A 20,990-nucleotide genomic window follows, 5' to 3' on the forward strand; every position below is an offset into this window, starting at 1 on the left:
ATAGATAGATAGATAGATAGATAGATAGATAGATAGATAGATAGATACTGCTCTAAGCAATTACACAGAGACCTAGGACAATCAGAGTTATTGTTTCTGACAGCCTTTATGCTCCAGGATCTCTCAAGCCAATGGACATACAGCTACAAAAGGCAAAGCTGAATTGTGAAGAACGCACAGTTAAGTCATTACAGTCTGAGGCATGAAGTCACAGACTTCCGTCGTTTTATTTTTATCCATGGGACCTAGCATGGACCAGACTCTGGGTACCACAAATAATGGAGGAGCTTTAAAAGATGAAGCTCAAAGTCAAGTCATCATTTGCAAAAGGATACTTAGAAACGGATGACAGAATTTTGTGAGCAGCTATCAACCTCTGCCACAATTAAGACAGACAATTAAGACATCAGTAAAGTCTAATTTTCTTATTGTTTATTCTCTGACAGTTTCATACATGTCTACAATAAATTAATGTCTTTTTCACATTCTTCTATTTTTTTCTCTTCTTGCTTATGTCCCCTCCACCATGTGTGTGTGTGTATGTGTGTGTGTCTGTGTGTGTGTGTGTATAACTCTGAGTTTAAGTTTGGTGGCCTGTATATTTTTCTTATAATAACAAATTTTCTTTATTTTTTAAAATATTTAATTATATATATATATATATATATATATGAGTACTCTATCTGTGGGGCACTTGTATGACAGAAGAGAATATCAGATTCCAGTATTGCTGGAAAATGAACTCAGAACCTATAGAATAGCAGACAGTGCTCATAACTGCTGAGCCATCTCTCCAGCCCCACAAATTTTCTTTTTTTTTTCTTTTGCAACTTTTTAAAAGTATTGTAATTTATTAAAATTTATTCAATTTCTATCCCAGCTGTGACCTCCTCCCTCTTCTCCCTCTTCAAACCCTATGCCCTCCCCTAGTCCACTGATAGGGGAGGTCCTCCTCCCCTTCTATCTGGCCCTAGCTTATCAAGTCTCATGAGGACTGGTTGCATTGTCTTCCTCTCTGGCCTGGCAAAGATGCACCCCCAGGGGAAGGTGATCAGAGAGCCAGCAAATATTCTATAGTCTGCATTGCCTTCAAAAAAATCAAGCTACCCATGAGTATTTGGAAACTAAGAATTAAGTAGAAGATGGTAGAGATGAGAATTACCTCCAGATATAATTTTAGAATTGTGATCGCTTACAAAAAATTTTTTTTCATTAAGCTAGCTGTAGTGGCACATGCCTTTAATCTCAGCACGTTTGGGGCAGAGGCAGGCAGATCTGTGAATTAGACACAACTTTGGACTTCACAGACTTCACAGGGACTGTATAGTCAAAAACTATCTCAAACAAATTTAAATTATAAAACAAATTCATTGGAATGCCAGAACTGGAATCTAGCTTCTGGGCGTTGCCAGAATCGATCATAGTATTAAAAAACTTTCAGGCATAATCTGCAGAAACACTAGTCCTACACCAGTGCAGCTCTAGGTTCTAGACTTGTAGCAGAAAAGAACAATCTATAATAGCTGCTGTGTCCCAGTTACTCTCTTTCAGGTACGCCATTTGATTAGACAAATGTGGAGTTCCACAGAACGCCAACAGTGAGACTGGCTAATTACAAAAACAAAACAAAAAAACAAATTTGCTTTATTCAAATTAAGATGTATTTAAAAGTCTCCATTGTCAGAATGGATATAAAATACAGATCAGTGGTTGTCCTGTATTTTCCGTTCTGTTTTTCCATACTGGAGTCTTATCGTAGCTGTTTGCAGAGGCAGGACTGCATGTTACATTGTACTCAAGTGATTGAGGCAGATAACATAACTAGAATTCTCTTACAGGGTGAACAGTCAAATTAGAAAACGTGGTATCCTGTGAGGGAGAGAGTTGCATAGGGTCCACACCGTTCTAATTATCAGCAGCATGAAGAAATTGATTGGGATGTTGCATTTCCCATGGTAAGAAAGAGACCGTGTTTTTAATATGAGGAGAAACTCAGGAAAAGATGCTTAACATACTAAAAATACTATGTACTTCGAGAAATTCTACTATGACACTCTCAATTCTAGGGACTACAATAATGCACTTTAAGTTGATAAGAACCTACTACTCTCTATGACATAAAAGACACTGTATTGGGTCCAAGGAAGCATAAAAAGCACATCACGAACTATAGCCAACCATGGTTATATACATTATATACATTTCAGTATTAAGAAAAAAAATGTGACCTCCCCACCCCCCAAGGGAGGAGCAGTCTTGCTAGGCCACAGAGGAGGACTGTGCAGCCAGTCCTGAAGATACCTGATAAACCAGGGTCAGATGAAAGGGGAGGAGGTCCCCCCCATCAGTGGACTTGGAAAGGGGCAGGGAGGAGATGAGGGAGGGAGGGTAGGATTGGGAGGGAAAAAGGGAGTGGGATACAGCTGGGATACAGAGTTAATAAAATGTAACTAATAATAAAAAACATTAAATTAAATTAAAAAAAGAAAAAACGTGAATCACAAATAATTTCTGAAAGAATATGAAATTGGACAGCAGTTTTACTACAAATGAATTGAAGTTCTCCAAGGGACTGGAAGGAAGACTGATCTTGGAAAAGCCTGTATGTGTAAGGTTGCATTTGCATTCCATTTTCAGTGGTGGGTAAGAGGCACCTGACCAGAAGGGCTTTATAAACAAACACACAGGGGTATGAAAAGGAGAAGGAGATTTACAGACAACAGAACAAAAGCTAAGTTAAAGAAGGAAATGCTATCTGCCATTATACAAAAAAGCTGTCGTGAGAGTGAGAACTGGGAACGGAGGCTGTGATAGTCTTTGGATGGTCTGTATGGCAGAGTAAGACCAATGCCACTGGGTGGCCAGTGCCTTTTCATATAGAACCTGTCACCTGATTTTCACCAATGTCTAGTCATTTTATTAGACCTCTTCTTGTATTAGAAAATGCTGGTAAGCTTTTCTTCTGTTCTATCTGAGGGCAATTGGACTGATGATTTGCTTTTGGGATTCTTCTGACATAAAAAAAAGTTTTTATTATTATCAGTTTTAAATCCATTGCCTAGCCTTTATAATCATAATCTAATAATCATTTTTAGTGTTATTGTTATTGATTATTATTTTTATTTTAGTGTGTGTGTGTGTATAGCTTCCCCAACACCCAAGTGGAGACCAGGGGACAAGTTTGTGGAGTAGACTCTTTCCTACCATTATTACACGTGTTCTGGGATTCAAACTTACATGACCAGGCTTGCATAGTAAGCCACTTTACCTGCTGAACCATTTCATCTGCTCAATCAAGTTGTTTTTAAATTTCAATTTTGTTTCTGAAAAATGAGACTTGATGTTTAGACAATGTCATTGGATTGTCAAGAGAAGGACTTTATTATCTCCATTATAATATTTTCACTTTTTGCTCATATCAGAGACACAGCTCTATGGATACGGCTACATCGCCACACCTATTATTTAGTGTAACCGCATGAAACATCTTCACATTGAATATAGAAATTTTGTCATCAGCAGAAACAGTAGTTTACAGTGGCAAATTATGTGTTTAAATAGAATATTCCTTATGATGAATATTCATGCATATTTAATCATTTAAGTAGCTCATGAATGGAAAGGGCACACTAAGTTTTATGAAGTATGGGATGGGAAGATTTACTGAAAAATAATTCTAGATATGTTCCACCCAAGGGAAAAATTCTAACTCTTGACTATGAACATGTCCCTATTTTAGTAAGATCTGATAAACCGTTAAGCACAAGCAAATTATGATTCTACAAGATAAAGTTTCATGTTTCAGGAATCAATAAAACTTCTTGGAAGATGGTAATGATTGTGATACTTTGAAATGTTGTGGACTTCTGAAGCACATACGATCTCCAAGCTTTAGACCAAATGTTTTCAGATTCTTTAATCAAATCCACCTAACATAAAATGAACACAAAAAAAATCACAGCAAAGATGGTTGAATACATCTAAAAACGAATGACATAAGGTGTGGAGACTTAATAATGGAAAAGGGAACAGAATGAGAAACATTTTAGAAGTTGAAACAGCTGAAGGGTTTAGCAGTACCACCGACATATTACATAGATAGGGTTATTTCCTCTAGTCGAATCACAAACAGCTCTCACTTTTTAAATTAGCATCCACTTAGCTGCTCTACTCTGTGAACAGTGAGTGTCCTGAGCAGCTTAGCAAGCCACAAGGAATAACTGGAACAGTGCTCAGAGAAGAGATGGGCCGTACAAGGCGATGGATATGATGTTAGTGAAGCCCAGGGCCGTTTTAAGTCCTTGGTACACCCTCATGTCACAGGTGTACGCAATGCGTATCCCACACCACACAGCACAACTGATGGTGACACGCGGCAAAGCACTGGACAGAGTTCACAGTGTAAACCCCGTGCTCAGCTGTGTGTCAAGCAATTTCCATCTTTTCAATTTTCACACTGGAAACTTTGCTCTCCAGGACTTAACTCATCCTTTAGTCTCCCAAAGAAAAACACCACGGATACTGTTTTCACTAAAAAAAACCCTAACATTCCATGTTCCACTCAAATTAAAGTTCATGGCCACCTTACACACTTAGGTCAGTCATGAATATTTTCATTAATCCTCTGACTTCCCCGTCGTTTGTATTTGAGGGGTCTCCTTTTTCATTACTATTTGGTCCTTTGTTCAGGTCTTTAAATTTCCACATTTTTCCATTTCCTAGCAATGAAATCTGAAATCTGAGGATGATCCCTTCGAGTTCTTCCTTTTAGCAATCCAACACCCAGAAATCCCATACTGTTATATGTACATATCAATCCCTGTGACCTTCAGGGCCTCTTACACGGCTACCACAGCTCTTGACTCAATTCAACTTCTTTCTGGGAACAATCTTTTAGATTGCTGGCTCGCCAGTGCACACAAGTACTTGTTCGTCTCGTTTTCTTATGTGTTACTTTTTTTTTTCTTTCCAGAAAGCCATTGCCCAGTTTTATTTCTTGCACTGGATTGATTTTTAATCTATAGTTCATAAGCCTCTCTGATGATGTTGGTCCTAATTACTTCTTTTCTAAGCTTTCACAGGAAATCTATTACTGCCGTCAGCTTAATTTATTTGCTGCTTAATCACCTACTGATCTGGCTGCACATGTAGAGATGCATGGCTTCTGAAGTTCTGATTATATTCGTTTCCAGTGAGGTAGGACCGATTTGCCACAAGCACAGATGTGCACAGTGGGTAGCCAGGACAGGCCCTTCACCTGCAGGGATTCTGTATCCTTCCTTAGCATAGCTCTGGCCTTTTAGCTGAGGGCTCAGGCATGGAAGAGGAGACTGTGTCCATGAGGACATTAAATTATGTTCAGTGTTGTGCAAGAAGAAATGCTTCATGTTGTTTCTGAGTTCTCTGTGAAAGGAAGTTACAGTGCTTTGTCTGTTCACACGAACACAAATTAGTACTGGCTGACCCATGACACTGAAGTGAGGCCGAAGGTGACATCTCCTCTTTGCTTACTACCCAGGAGCTCCCACCATGATTTGCATCAGGAATAAACTTCCATAGCATTAAAATAAACATTTTGGACTTTTTTGTAATTGGCAGCCTAAATAATCCTAATAGACGCACACTGAGTATAATAATTATTGTGAAAAAGTAATAATCTTATTTAAAATTATTTTATATATTGATAAATAGATGTTAAATATATTCATAGCTAAACCATGTGTTGATTCCCAAAGCTTTAAGCAAATAAATAAATACAAAATTTAAACATCATTGAAAATAATGGATTATAGGAAGCACAACTTTTGGAAATTACAGACAAACTAGAGCCCAAGTATTACCATATTTCTAGAAATCTATCAAATGACCCTTCAGCAGCTAAACTAAAGAAAAGGTTCTTCAAAAGTTATCATATGCCATTTGAGGTTTAAATTATTCTCAAGTTGATTTGCAAACTCTCATATTTAATCTATGAAAAATTGATTACCCATATGGGGAAAAAAAGAGTATCAGGCTACATATGTAATATATAGGTTCTGCAGCAGTTTATTCCAGCAAGATTTCAGCACTCACACCAAGGAAATTAGTTCAACATTCATACAGATATGCCAAGTTACTGTTTGGTAATAATGCTGTAGCTTTGAAATGAACAAACAGGCAGGGCAGACAAAGTGTTCAGTAAAACAGGCGCTAAATGTCATGAGATAGAGTGTACTTTTCTCTATTTTTTAAATCCCCTCTGAAACAGAAAGTAATTATCTGAGAAGGATAAGGGCTCTCTATGTTGGCATTTCAATGAGACACTGAGTCCTAATTATAATCTCAATTTACTGATGTAATTGTTACAATTTCAGGAAACATTAATAGGTGAAACAAATAGTTTGTACCAACAATTATTGTGAAAATGTTTAAGAATTCACTGTTTTAGCTATGAGAACAATTTCAAAAGCTTAAGCTTAATTTCTATAGGTCAAGAAGAACAAAGAAAATAATTTATAAATGAGATATTTTCCAATTAACATGTGTTCAACGAAGATGTCACTGGAATGAGCTCCATCCATTTGTTGCTGTTTTGGTTCAGAATTTTCACGTTACTTTTAACTTGAGCATCATAATTTTATCTGTTTATGAGTACTAAGAATAATGTTTTAGTACATGTACATGTGATATAAGGATGTATAATAGTGTTACCATAATCAGCACCTAAGATTTATTATTTCCTTTTGGTAATATTAAGGACTCTTTCTACTAATTTTATTAAAGCCAGCACTGCCATAACTGTTCATTATAAGTACTCAACTACTCTACAAAATCGTAGAATATATTCCTCCAGCTTACCTGCAGTTTGAATCTGTTGACCTGTCTATTATTGCCTGGCCCCTAGTTTCTCAAGACTGGTAACTAAGGCTCTGTCCTGACATCCCCTTGCTTGCCAGCTTCCTCCATGTCAAGAACAGCCAGTGCTCTTAATCACTGAGTCTTCTCTCTGGTATCATAACCTTTTGTAGTCTGAAGTACTTTTAATAGTGGTTTATTTCAGTGGTCCATGATAATTTCATTAGAATTTGCTAACTTCATATTTGTGGAGTAGGACTCACAAAGCTCAAAACACTTAGCCAATGTCCTGCTGCTCCTGCCGGAAGTATAACTTCATGTAGGAGAACCTAGTTAAGATACTTTGAGGCTGGCAAGATGGGTCAGTGGGCCAAGTGCTTATCACATAAGCATGAGGGCCTGGGGTTTGGATCCCAGGCATGAGAATGGACAGGTGGTGGAGGATGGAAAGGCTGACTCTGGGACTCACTGGCTAGCCAATCCAGCCTAAAGGATAAGCTGCACGTTGAGTGACAGATTCAGTCTCAAAAAATAAGGTGGAAGGTGACTGAGGAAGACATCTAATGTTGACTTCTGGCTTCTAAACCAGGAAGCACAGGAGAATGTATCTATGTACACGTGCATACACTAGACAATACATACCACGAAGAAGCAGTATCCCGGCTGTAGCTCCCTCCCTCCCTCTTTTTCCCCTGTGTCCCTTCTGCAGGGAGAAGCCTTGCCAGGCCACAGAGAGAGATGATGCAGCCAGCCCTGATAAGACCTGATAGGCTAGGGTCAGATAGAAGGGGAGAAGGTTCTCCCCTATCTGTGGACTTTATCACCATCTTTTTTTGTCTATCTTCTTTCTTTCATGGGCACACTTTATCTTTTAACCCCATTTCTCTGGCTCCATTTTGTCTTTCTCTCTGTCATTCCTTTCACTCAGGTCTTGATTCTTTGCATTCTCAATAATATACTAATTTTCAATCACTGACTGATTTCTTCATTTCCTTCAAATTTTTATTTATGAGAATTTAAATGAGGTAAAAATTTTTATAAGATTCAAAATCTACGTGATGTTATTAATTAATGATAAATGTTTTGTGGGTTCCTGGAAGGATGTTAGGTATTTGGTTTCCAGATTTTTATAATTGTACTTGGTAATATTTTATAAGATTTGATATGAATTTAAAGCTTACCATATCAGATTTATTATATACAAAAACTGTTGATTTTTCCTTTATATTTCAATCTCTTTACATACAATATTTAATATTTAACACATTACAGAAATTTTAGAAGTGTTGTATTATACTTTATACATTTTCTTGATGGAAAAATTACACTATTATTGTAACTTGATGCTAATTTTGACACATAAGATATTATTGATTCTTTTTTATTTTAATTTATTCACTTTGTATCCTGACTGAAGCCCTTTCCCTCACCTCCTCCCTGTTACAAACTTTCCCCCTCATCTCCTCCTATGACCCTTTTCTAGTCCACTCATAGGCAAAGTCCTCCTCCCCTACTATCTGAACCTAGTTTATCTACTCAGGCTTTTGGGAGAAAGAACACATGTTGCTTCTTTCATGGGCTATCAGAGGTGATCAGTGATTAACTTTGTGTTAGTGTCGTAAGTTAGCATTTCTCTGTCTTTACAATCCCTTATAGGGACAAAGAACATTGCAAAAACATTTATTTCGATTTATAGAACAGATATGTACATTGAATATATGTACATTAAATATATGTGATCACTAAGCTGACCTAAGAATTGGCTGCAATCTGATTCAGCAAATGAAAGCTGTATGTTCTTATCGTATGTCTACCCCTTTCTTTTTAACAAATGGCTATTCCTCGCTTCAATGAAAACCACTAGCACTTTAAAATCCTAAACTTCAATGATAGACTTGATTCTTGGAGAAAAGCCATAGAATACATTTCTAAAGATCTACCTAGTACTGTATTGTGTTGTGCAGCTGGACCTGAATCATGGAGTTTTCTTTTTCAGGCTTCCTGTATAACTACTTTCTCAGGTTTATGCCTAAGTATCTTAGCTCATGATAGCACTCTAGCCTGACCAGGTCCCTGGTACCGTTTCTAGTTACTTATTAGGTACTCCAGTTTAAAGCAATTATGATCATAGTGCACTGACACATTCTTTCTCATAGGTACATTCTGTTTTTGATCTTTGGCATTTTCATACCTGTGTGGTAGGTATTTGACTATATCCTAACCCAGAGTCTCCATTGGTCTATTTCCCAACTTTATTTACTCTGTTTTTATTATTCATGTATTTAGATATTTTTAACCCATTAGGTAGAATTAATGCTGTCCATATGTGCACCATCCACTGGAGAATCCGCCAGTGGCCACATTGCCAGGAAAACTACTGTAGCATAATAATATCCATTTAATACAAAAGAGCATTAACAGAAACCACTGACGCTGGCCTCCCACGGTCGCCCCAAACTTGCTGAGTCAGCAGTTACCTGGATAATACCGGGCCAGGCCAGTAGCACTGCCAAACACTTGCCACAGCAATGTAGGGTCTTCATCTCGATTTCTTTTGAAAACTTCATCTAAGGCACTTGTCCAGTTGAGTTCGTTTAACACTATGGTTGCTAAAAAAATAAAAAATAATAATAAATTTACTCAAATGTATAATATTTTTTTTTCTCAACTTATGTTACATGTTCTTATTGTCTGCTATGAAATACCAGAATTTTACTGGAAATTCTCAAGTTTTAAGCGCAGAACTAGGTTTTCAGTTTCTTATGGTGGCAGTCTGAATGACGTGTTAGAATAAGTAACTGTCTGATGTTCTGTGTATTGCAGAATGTTCAACAGCGTCTCACACCTGTGCTAACTGCCAGGTAAGAATGTCATGTCCCAGCTCTGACAAGAAAAAGTAACTTCAACCTTTTTCAAACACTCTTTTGCTAAAAACTTACTCTAGACACATAAAGAGGAGAAAGTTGGTTTATATGTCTTGGCTTTCTCAGAGAGAGTCTACATGACAGTAGAAACAGAGCAACCCTCAAGTACTATGGATTCTTTGTGGTGTATTCATATAAATTACCCTGGTACCAGAGTTAAAACACAAAAAAACAAGAAAAATGTGGTTATCATTGAGCACATTTCTCAGACGTGTTTAAACAATTCTAAAAACATACACATAGTTTGAGAGAGGAAAAGATCATTGGGAAACGTGATAATATGAATTCAGAAGTTGGAAACTAGTCAGCCAGTGCTTCATCAATACATTTCAAAGCAATAATTTTTATTTTTCCTCTTTGATACCGAATATAACTTTCTTAAGGATTTAGAGGTGTGCTCTGAAAACATGTCCTTCACTAAGTTTGGAAGAGTATCCAGAAAAAGAATTACAGATAGAACATGAGCCAAAGTAGTATTTAAATAAGGTGCTTCCATGATCATAGCATCCTAAATTTAGCCTGGTAAAAGTTCCACCGGGCCTGTGGGGGTGTAGCTGTGTACATTCACAGGCCTTGACTTGACTCTCAGCACTGGAGAAAGTAGGTGCGGTAGTGTCCAACTACAGTCCCGGCATTTGGGAGGTGGATGTAAGATCAGGAGTTCAAAGTCAATCTTGGTGAGGATGGCCTGGTCTCTTGTAAGGTCCTATCTAAAAACAAATAATTGGAAAAATACATTTTCCCTTGCACAAAAAGTGGTATAGACAATTCCCATGTTTCCTGTATATAAAACAGGAAACACGCTTCCAGCAGATCAGCAGAGTGAGGCGGGGGTCATTACACATATGATGATCATCACTGCATAAGCTTAACCTGGAAGGCAGAGAGCTTTAAGCACATGTGCTCTCAATATAAAAATGTTTTTAACTGAGGCATGTCCCTACTTTCCTGAGAGTCACATTTATAGCAATGAAGCTTCCTTTAATCACTGGGTTAGTTGTGCTCCAACAGTTTTAATATTCTGTGCCATCAATTCATTCACCTCAAGGTATTTTCTATTTCTGTAAGTCTTTTCTTCTGTTCTTTTCTATAGCCACAGGAAACAACAAATGCAACCATGATTAAATAGTGTACAGGCTTTATGATGCCAAAATGGAAAAAAAAAAAAAAAAAAAGAGCTTTGGCATTTTCATGAGCTCTTTTCCTTCTGTTTGTTTTGTCCTATTTTGACTTGTTTGTGTTTGTTTTATCTTATTATATTTATTATTAACCTAGATGCCTGTTTGTTCTCTAAGGAGAGAGAGATTAGGGATGGATCCAGATGGTAGCAGAGGTGTGGAAGAACTGAGAGGAGTAGGGGGAGGGGAACCATAATCAGAATATATTGTCTGACAATATCTATTTGCAATAAAAGAGCCCCCAATCAAAAGTGCACATGCACCTGTAAAAGAAAAAAAAAAAAGAACCAGGAAATTACATAGCATGTTCATTCACTTGTTAAAGATTCTTTTTTGTTTGTGTTCTTTTTAAAGAAAACAACAAGCACAAAGGAATTATAAAGCCACTCAGGGACCAGCAACCTGATGCAGCTCTCATTATTGAGAAATGAGATTTTCATCTTTATGTATGTGATTACTTTCAGAAAAATTCAGTTTGTGCATGTGCGTGCGTGCGTGCGTGCGTGTGTGTGTGTGTGTGTGAATATTCATGATCTGGGTCAGATCCTTGGTGCATTGTTGATGCTGAAGAAATGATATTCAAAAGCATGAGCCCATACACTCTAAGTGGCCAGTTGTATGGAAATTTACATTCACATAGATAACCTGAACTGATGCCGTTCATGAATATTTAAGATAATAAACAAACGTTCACAGAGAGGGACACTGTGTCTTTCTCTGAACATTCATGATTTTTTATAGTAATATTGTGCAGAACAAATCATGATGCTTATTTAGAATTCAGAAAGACTTCATTAATGTCCAATCTATTCTATCTTTTCAATTTCCTGACTCTATTTCACAACAAGTCAGAAATAACAGATAATTACTTTTAATAATGTTTCATGTGTTTGTTAGGCTGCTACTTTTTCTTAATTTTATTAGACGTTGTAACAATTTTGATATAGGAGGGATGGGGACACTGTATAGTTTACTGCTATGTGCTGAGCAAAACAGCTAAGCTCTAACATATTTTTATCCTCATGGCAATATGTTTTAAAATTCCCAGTTAACACATTAAATTTTTTTCTAGATGAGACATTATAGATAGGTTCTAAGGGTGTTAATGAAAATATGTGAATCTACAAATGAGCAATGTATATAGAGTACATGAGCAGGCAAGCAACTTGAAATGATTTTCAGGCTTACTCAGTACGAAAGAAATGGTAATATATACCCATCACGTTAGCAAGACCTAAGCTAGACATCCAAGGTGTGTGTATCAGAGTGTCAGGATACAGTTTTTATTGTGTCACTTCCAGTCTTTACTTGATTGTCTAATGCCAAGAGTCAAAACACAAAGGTCAGCCTCAGCACCCCAAATTCAATAAGACACCTCTTGGGAGACAACGTGACAGTACTGTCACACTGTCCCCAGTTGGCCAAACCAATCCCATGACCAGAGATTTAAATAGAGAGAGAAGTGGCATATTGTTATCATTCCCCCAGCTGCACCCTCCACTTTTTTGTATAATGAAAAAAAAATTATACAGAAACAAAATCCCAAAAAAGTCTCATAAATTGTCACACTCTAAGTTTGCTTTTTCTCAAATTATACTGAAAATGCCTAAAATGTAAAAAAAAAAAAAAACCATACATAAAGCATCAAAGCAAAGAGAAGAGCACACATGAATACGACGTTAGAAGCTCAGCTGCTCAGCTATATTTTCTCTACAACAGATTATGGACGACCTTTGATTACTAGATGTTGGTTAATAACCTGAATCTAACAGGTTTTTCTTTTGAAGTCCATAAAAATAGCACATCCTGGGTTACTCATGTGCACAACATCTGTCCATCTGTACAGTATGACCATTCTCCAGGTGGACGAGGCTGACATAACTGGAGAATCTTCAGGGAGAATCCAAAAGCTAACGTGCTGAACGAACCTTAAGAACAACCCAGCACTCTACTTCTGTAAGGCCAATCTTTCGACCTTCATTTCGTTCGCACACACTCAACAGATGTTAGTCTACGCATCTTCCCGTCTCCCAGGTCATAAGGCTTAGTGAGGAAGACTCTCACAAACGCAACAATGTAGTAACAACTGGGTAAAAGCAAAGAGGCCTACGCTCTCCAGAAAACTATTCATCTTTAGGAATTATTTTTCCAGATGGTTAAATATATTGTTCATCAAGATAATGACATTATACAGAAACGTATTTATAGAACTCGGACTTACTAATTTTATTGAAACATTTTCCCCTTACAGTTACTTATTGTAAGGGCCTCAAAATGCAACTAATAATACGCATCACAATCTTTATTTCAGTATTACAGCATCAAAATTAAAAGTTCTTTAACTGGAGGGATGCAAATACAAATGCAGAGCTAAATATTATTTCACAATTATTAAGCAAATCATATTTTTAAAAAGCTCAAATATGTTATAACTTATTTTTATTTTTTAATTATGTGTACATACATAGTGGGGGTGGTTATGAATGTGAATGAGGTCCTCTAGGAACTGGAGGACACCAGATTCCCCTGAACAAAAGTTATAGGTAGTTGTCAACTGTGAAATGACGGTGCTGGAACTGAACCCTTTTTCTCCTCAGGACCAGTACATACTCTTCACTGTAAAGCTATTGCTCCATCCCCAAAACTTCAAATCTTTTATAACCACCAATATAACTTGTCTATTTGAACAGGTAAATTCAAAACATGTTGATTATATATGTTTATATAACGAAACATTGGTATATATATATATATAAAACCAGTTTTTCTCTGATTTGCTTAGCATTATTTTTAACTATGCTGCATTTCATATTTTAATAATATATCATATGTATTATATATTTCATTCAGATTGGCCCAGCCTTTCCCCTGAATCCTAAAAGTAATTCTATTTTACATTCGTAAAAACTTTTGATTCCTTGCTTATGAGAATAGAAATAAGGTTATCTCTGATATTCTTCTAATGTTCACAAATGGGTGTGTTTATCTGTTAGAAAGCTTTGCTTTGTGCAAATTAAGTTTTTTATAGATGTGCAAAGCCAATCCTACGTGGAGCACTGACTATGTGGGGAGCAGCCTTGACTTTGTGGCTTCTTCTGAATGGCATGACAGGATTCCACTGATAATTGAATCACAGCGCCAAGCATCTATCCCCATTCTTCACGCTCTTGGTTTGTCAAAAGTATGGCCTTGGTCTTCAGTCATTCTCTTGTTAAGAGTATTCTATTGTTCAGTGCATCTTCTCAAGGGAAGAAAGAAAAATCCAATTTGTAATAGCACAAAAGCAGCTCCTTCCAATGCTGTTAATTCTTCCAGAGTATGTGACCCTTCTAAGCTACATCTCGTCAAGACACAGAATGCATGATCATTGACGAGCTCAAAATTTAATTTTCTTTTGAAAACTTCAAGCGATAAAATGATGAACTATTGTTCCCTTTTAAGTTTAATCAAGATTTCATTAAATTTGAATGTGTTCTGTTGATTTATTCAGAACTCAAGGCCTCACCACGCATCAAAGTCCTTTAAAAGTGTGAACATTATAAATACTGTTAACTATAACTATAGTTTAATATTTTCACAGCTTCATCATTACTTGAAAAGTGTGTTTGTGTGTGTGTAGTGAGAAGAAAATTTGACATGTGTACACATTACAAAATAATTATTATGGTCAAGCTAATTAACTTATCCATTAACTCAGCAGAGATACTAGTGCATATTGTGAAGAATTTTTTTTTATCTCAGAAAGTTACAAATATATAATACAATAGTCTTACTATACTATTCATGGTACATACTGAATTTATAGAGAAGGGTCCATGTTAAATAACAAACTTTGTACCCTAAAGCTTGTACATGAAACAAATGCATGCTAGAAAAGTGAAAACTTTGTTATAACTCACTTAAAATATAAAATCATTTTAGTAAGTCTTTAGTAGAGGTATAGCTACTGAAGCTTCATAAAGGATAAGATTTCACTATATTGATGCAGCTAAATATGAAGCAAAAAAATGACCATAGTATTTTTAAGTAGAAATACTGTTCATTTAATATACCTTGCATTTGATAACAATTGGCATTTTTCCCACAAATTTATCATAACAGCTATTGTTATGTTCTTATAAAGTACCAATAGGTTTTAACTATTTTACTATGAATGATCTTACTTAACTTTTAAATTAACATTTTGTGTGAGGCACTAGTATTATTTCTCAGGTAGAGAAGACTTTAAGCCTGAGAAACGATATATAAAATGAGAACTACAGAGACCTTACTCAAACAAGTGTGTCAGTTTCCAAAGTACCTGCTGTCTACCAGACATTAGTCCTAAAAGTTCATTTCATAGTGAGTTCTGATTATCTAGAACCTGAGAAGAAGAATCGCCCGTTCCTTGGCAATATAATGATATCAACTACAGGAAAGTACCTTCCCCAGGACAATGTCACATACCTAGAGACGTTGTTGGCATCATGACTAACGCAGGGGTAGGAGGGCAGTAAACAGCCCAGAATGACAAGGTAGAGTCAGCAACAAAGCCCCGTCCATCCATGATGTCCAAAGTATTCCAGTGTAGATGTCTCGTTATAATGTACACAAGACAACTAATTAAGCTGCATTCTCCATGACTGATGTAAATAAAATGCCTCAGTGAAGCTATTCAAAATGTAACATGATGTATTTTAAAGATATTTTAAGGATACCATTTCGTGGTTATAAAGTATGTCGATATTTCAAGCTACATTTTGGTATCTTTGGTTAAGAAAATTGCACTTTCGTTCTAGATAGTCTAAGATGGTATTTAATACCAAGCAAAATAAGTTAAATAGGATTTCAGTGAGAGTCTGGTGCTATTAACTGTCACCCCTCCACTACTCTTAATTTTGATTAGACACAGAATATTAGAGATTCTTAGTGGGGAGTTTTTGTTGTTGTGTAACATTGGTGTTGTGTTACACTCTAACCTTAAGCTAATTGCTAGCCTGAATTGATAGTTTTGTCTTTATAGAAAACATCCGTTTCATAGCATAGAAAATAAAGTAGTCATTTGTGTTCCCTTAAACAGAAGAGCTGAGCCAGATGCCACTAATTTTATTCATCGATCCTACTCTGTAGAATGGAGAAAAATTTTAATATGAAAAAACTCACTGATCCAATTAAGGGCAGGGAGGAAAAGAATCCACTTTAAGGACCAAAGAGTGTGCATAAATATTAAAAGAAATGAATCTATTCAGTGGATTTGCTTAATGGATTCTTATCTAATCCCAATGTAAATGAAAGATTAATAAAGCCCAGGGAGAGCGGTGGAACAAATGTAATCTCTTTAATCACATCTCAGGCACGGGATCCCCCTCCTACTGAGGACAGAACAGAAGGCACAGAGGCACAGGAGGACCCTGATGAGGAGATAAGCCCTATTCCTACAGTTAATTTGGTACAAATATTAAAAGGCTCTTGTCCCTGTCAATTCTCTAACTCCTGGGTTACTGAGATTTCTGGCTTTGCTCCCCATTTTTTTCCTTTCCCAGAGATTGTGCACCTGGCCACTGGCCAGAGCACAGCTGTTCTGCTTTAATGAAATCTGCAAATTGGGGAGCACACAGGAAAGGCTCAGAGCAAATCCACTTTATTATCTGAGACAATAAGAATAAGGCAAGGGAAATAGAAGACATTAGGATCTAATATCATGTCTATTAATTGGAGGATTTCATAACTCTTTAAATAAAATGAAAATTGTAAGGTTATGGACAGGCTGTAGAGATTTTTGTATAACAACCTAAGAAAAGTTTTTATTTTTTAATTTCTTCAAATATTGTGAGTTTTTCTATTCCTCATACGAAAACCAAGTACATTATTAATAACATTGGTTCAGAAAAAAATATATCACTTACATGCCCATTGAAAACAAATCACTTAAGCTCTGTTCTGTTCATCTTGTACACACCTATCTAAGGAACCTGGGCACTCTGCATCATTGGTGTGGGAGTCCAGGAAGCTTTATGCATGGAGTGAATACTGCTCTTTCACAGTTCTCTCAGCTCGATTATACACATTTCCTTTAAATTTCTTGCATAGACCAGACTTCTACATATGTCAGCACAATTATGTTGCATTTGTTAGTTTTACTTTCCCTTCAACAAAACCTCGTATCTTTAATTTACAGGTGTCAAATATAACTACACTCTGTATGAAATCTCATTCCTTCCACTTATGTTATTTTAAGTTATTCTTATCATAAAAATTCTTGGAATTGGACTGCAAAGTTGAGACATTATCTATTTGTAAATACATATTGTGAACTTTAGAGTCATCCCTTGAAAAGGACAATAGTTCCTCCCAACATTCACATTACATTTTTGAGCTCTGTAAGGAAAAATGAAATACATTTGTTTGATCTCAATTTCTATAAATTAAGAGTAATATTCTAGATTGCTTGCTAAATGCAGGGCAAATGAAAATAGCTAAACATGACCTATACCATTTTGACTTAAATGGTAACATAAAAGAAAAAAAAAACAGTTAAAAATGCATAAATTCTAGAGAGCTTACAAATTAAGTTGGAAGCAAAACAGAAATGAATATGCAATTGTGACCAAATTTAAAGAACTCCAAATGGAGTTTTTTTTTTTTCATGCATGTGTTCAAATTTCTCATTACTGATGCTTTTTTTCTTGGAATAAGTGAGACTTTTAAAATGAGCATGCTAGTGTGTGTAGTGCAACAGAAGACTATTCTACCACACTGCCCACCCACGCCTAGAATGTGCATCTTCTGTTAGACGCAGCTATTGGACCTCGTGGCACCCATCACTCTGTAAACCAGGTTTCCCCCACTTGCAATGAGGGGTGACTACAGCCTGTCTGTCACACAGAGCAGCTGTGAAGAAGTATGTGCTTTGCTATGCCTTTTCCCCCAGCAGCAGCCCAGGGAATGATCCTTTGCTTTTCTTACTCTAGTTTCAAATTAATGACCAACAATGCTTACATTTCTTGTCATTGATCTCTGATCATGTTTATTTATTTTAACGAAACGTTTACTATATTTGGGGAGGAGATGATTTTTACACAAAGAAGATGTTCCCAGTGATCTTGAGATCATGTTTATAGTTTCTTCCTTAATTATAGCACTGGCATGCTTAAATTGAGGTAAAATGAATGAAATTATGTTACTTTTCACATGCATCCTAGAAACGGTACATATATGTATATCATACATCCACATATAAATGGTATAGCATATATATGTATATATGTATGTACACACACACACACAACTAGCTACATACAAGATACCATTAAAGCCAAAATACACTCTTGCTGAGAAACACAGGCCAAAACAGAAATGGAAAAACTCTTGGCTTTGGTCTGTGACTGCCCAAGTGCATAAGAAATTTAGTGTCTCCATATAAATCTGGATTGCTGAATTCAAAGAAGGATCAAAAGTATTGGAGCTGACTAATGAGGTTCGGTTGAAGGAGGATAACAAGGCTCCAGGGAGACGGGAGACATTGCCAATGCACCACACACTGCTTGATACTTGAGAGCTTGTGTCAACCAGTTGCGGAACAATGAAACTGCCTGGTGATTTTAAGATGGAGAGTAAGACGCACTGACACACACTACATGGGAGTCAGCCGCAGCTGCAGACAGAGCGTTTGCTTTCAACGCCATGGGCTGCTGAGAAGCGGGGCAGGGAAAAACTCCAGCTTGAACTGCAGATCATTACATATACAGTCATATCACATACAGGTACGAATGGATTAAAATGCTAATTTGAAAACAACATGAAGCGGCTATGCTTGGGATATCACCAGTTACACAGGTATAGAGAATACATGAATTCAAAATGTTCATTTTTTTTTTCCTGCACGTGAAGGCATGGATAGCCATACAAAAAGCAAACAACAACAAAAAGGAAAGAAAGAAAAGTATCGCCTTTCAGTATGTTAGAAACAAAGGAGCATGACTTGTTCCGATTTCAGCATAGTCTTTAGTTAGTGGCATAGAAAACTCTAAGTCCTAGTTACCTCACTGTTCAGTAGATGCCCTAGTTATGCAGAAAGGTTTTTACTCAAATAAATAACATTTGCTTTTGAAATCCAAACTAATGACTCTATAAAATGTTAAATTCGTTAATAAACTTTAAAAATTTTCAAATCAGTAGATGTGTTCAAAACAGATAAATGACTCAATACATGCTCAGATCAAGCAATCATAGTATTTTTAACTGTCTTAATATATATATTTTTTTTTCTGGAAAAAATAGAGGACAGTAAACAATCAGCTCATGGTATTTCTAGATGCAAAGCATAAATTCTCTATTCCTCCTCTATTACTGTAGCTTATATTTCTTTAAATAGTCTCCTCACCTCCAATCTACTTATTTTCTTTTATTCTTCCTAAAGCTGCCACAGTGTTCTACTTGGGCAGCGACCTCCCTAATTTCAACTCTCCAGTTGTTCTCCTTGAGAGCAGGTGTTTCATAATTGGCTTCCATCCCTCCTCCGAACACTTTATTTCATCTCTTCCATGCAGTCAGCCTGAGCCACGGGAAAGACCGTTGCTGTTCCCTGCAGATGGAATGGTGGCTCTCATTCTAAAGTCACCGTATCCAGTGTTACATTTGTCTGGACAGACTTCCCTCCATGACTAAAGTGCAGTGCCTTGTTCCATCGTCGGCTTCTTTTAGTTTTTCCTTTCTGCCCATTCTTCCTAGTTCTTCTGCAATAGAGTATATATTCAGTGCTCACTCTCCTATAGCATTTACACTTTCATCAAGATAAGTTCCAGAGTGCACAAGCCTTGGTTATTTGCATGTCTATTATTGTACCACCTTATTAATATAGATATATACTCTATATTAATATATATTAATATCTATACTATGTGTTAATTTTCCCTATTGCCGAAAATGAAGTAGAAGTGGGAACAAAATGTGGCAGAGCTGTATTTAATGCGGTTATACAACCTCGAGACAACTACACAAGCAGAAATGCTTTCAGGATCCCAGGTATAGGATGAAGGAAGCATCCCTGTGCTTTATGCATAAGAGTGAGTCAGTAGACAGTAATGTCTAACATGTCTAGGCACGCAATGCAATCAGTGAATGAAAGGGTAGAGAATAAATGAATGTTAACTTATACTTTTACCCATATTTTTAAAGGAGGTAATTTTCCATAAAGCATAAAACAATCTATTTCATCTTTTATTGTACCACGTCAATAACCTGAGTGGATACAAAAGTATGCAATTTTGTTTCATTTTTTTTTTCAACCCAGCAACTAGTGAGCACAGAATATCAACCGAATTCAAGAGATTTAATCGGATTTTATTCTAATTCCTAATTTTATGGCACAACTATGGGGCAGATTAACCCATATAAATAAATGCAGGTGCTTTGAAGGGCCAGCTTTTAGGGAATGACTTTAAATCACTACATATGTCTAAGAAGCTTTCTGCAGATTATTTTCCAATCTGAGTTCTTCATTTCTCACTCGGCTGTTTTTCATCTACCAAATATATTGGTTCAACAAATATTTCCTGAGCACTCATCCCATGTCTGGGACTGCTCTGAGCTCCTGAATGAGGAAATATTTCTCCATCTGTGGGCTACAATATCTGTCAGAACAACTCACTTTGCAGTAGCACCAAAATCTCCCACAAGCAACAGACACCCTGGTGGAAGTGACAGTTCAGTGATACTTCCTTGACAAGAACAGACTCTGGAAGAGTTTACAGATCACTTCTGCTTTACAAAGCCCATGAATGCAACAGGCCTTCTCCCATTCAAATGGAGAGGCATTGCAACAAGGAAAAAATTCGTGGCTGCTATTTAAAGATGCAATGCAAACGAACTATCTGACTACTTAAAGACAATCTTTAATTTGAGATTAAAAAGACAAAGAACTAATCACATGCAATTTTACTGAAAAACCCATCAGAACCATTGATAAAGTGATGTTGTGACTGAAATTTGGGTATTGTTTTTTTAAATTTACCAGGACTAAAAGTCCACCGAATTTGAAAAATAAAAAGTATTAAATCCCATTTTTAAAGGTTTA

At 36.5% G+C, this 20,990-nt stretch overlaps 1 protein-coding gene across 6 annotated transcripts in view; it reads right to left on the bottom strand.

Moving 5' to 3' along the window:
* Cacna2d1 (calcium voltage-gated channel auxiliary subunit alpha2delta 1) overlaps positions 1 to 20,990 on the bottom strand; it is a 467,228-nt gene that overhangs the window by 118,588 nt on the left and 327,650 nt on the right. For all 6 annotated transcript variants that reach the window (XM_055612640.1, XM_055612638.1, XM_055612639.1 and 3 more), the window contains exon 7: positions 9,312 to 9,443. In XM_055612640.1, coding sequence (XP_055468615.1) covers positions 9,312 to 9,443 — 132 coding nt within the window. The remainder of the gene's footprint in view (positions 1 to 9,311; positions 9,444 to 20,990) is intronic.

Source organism: Psammomys obesus, unplaced genomic scaffold (assembly GCF_907164565.1).
Source record: "Psammomys obesus unplaced genomic scaffold, mPsaObe1.curated_primary_1811, whole genome shotgun sequence".
In the NCBI taxonomy this organism is placed as follows: Eukaryota; Metazoa; Chordata; class Mammalia; order Rodentia; family Muridae; genus Psammomys; species Psammomys obesus.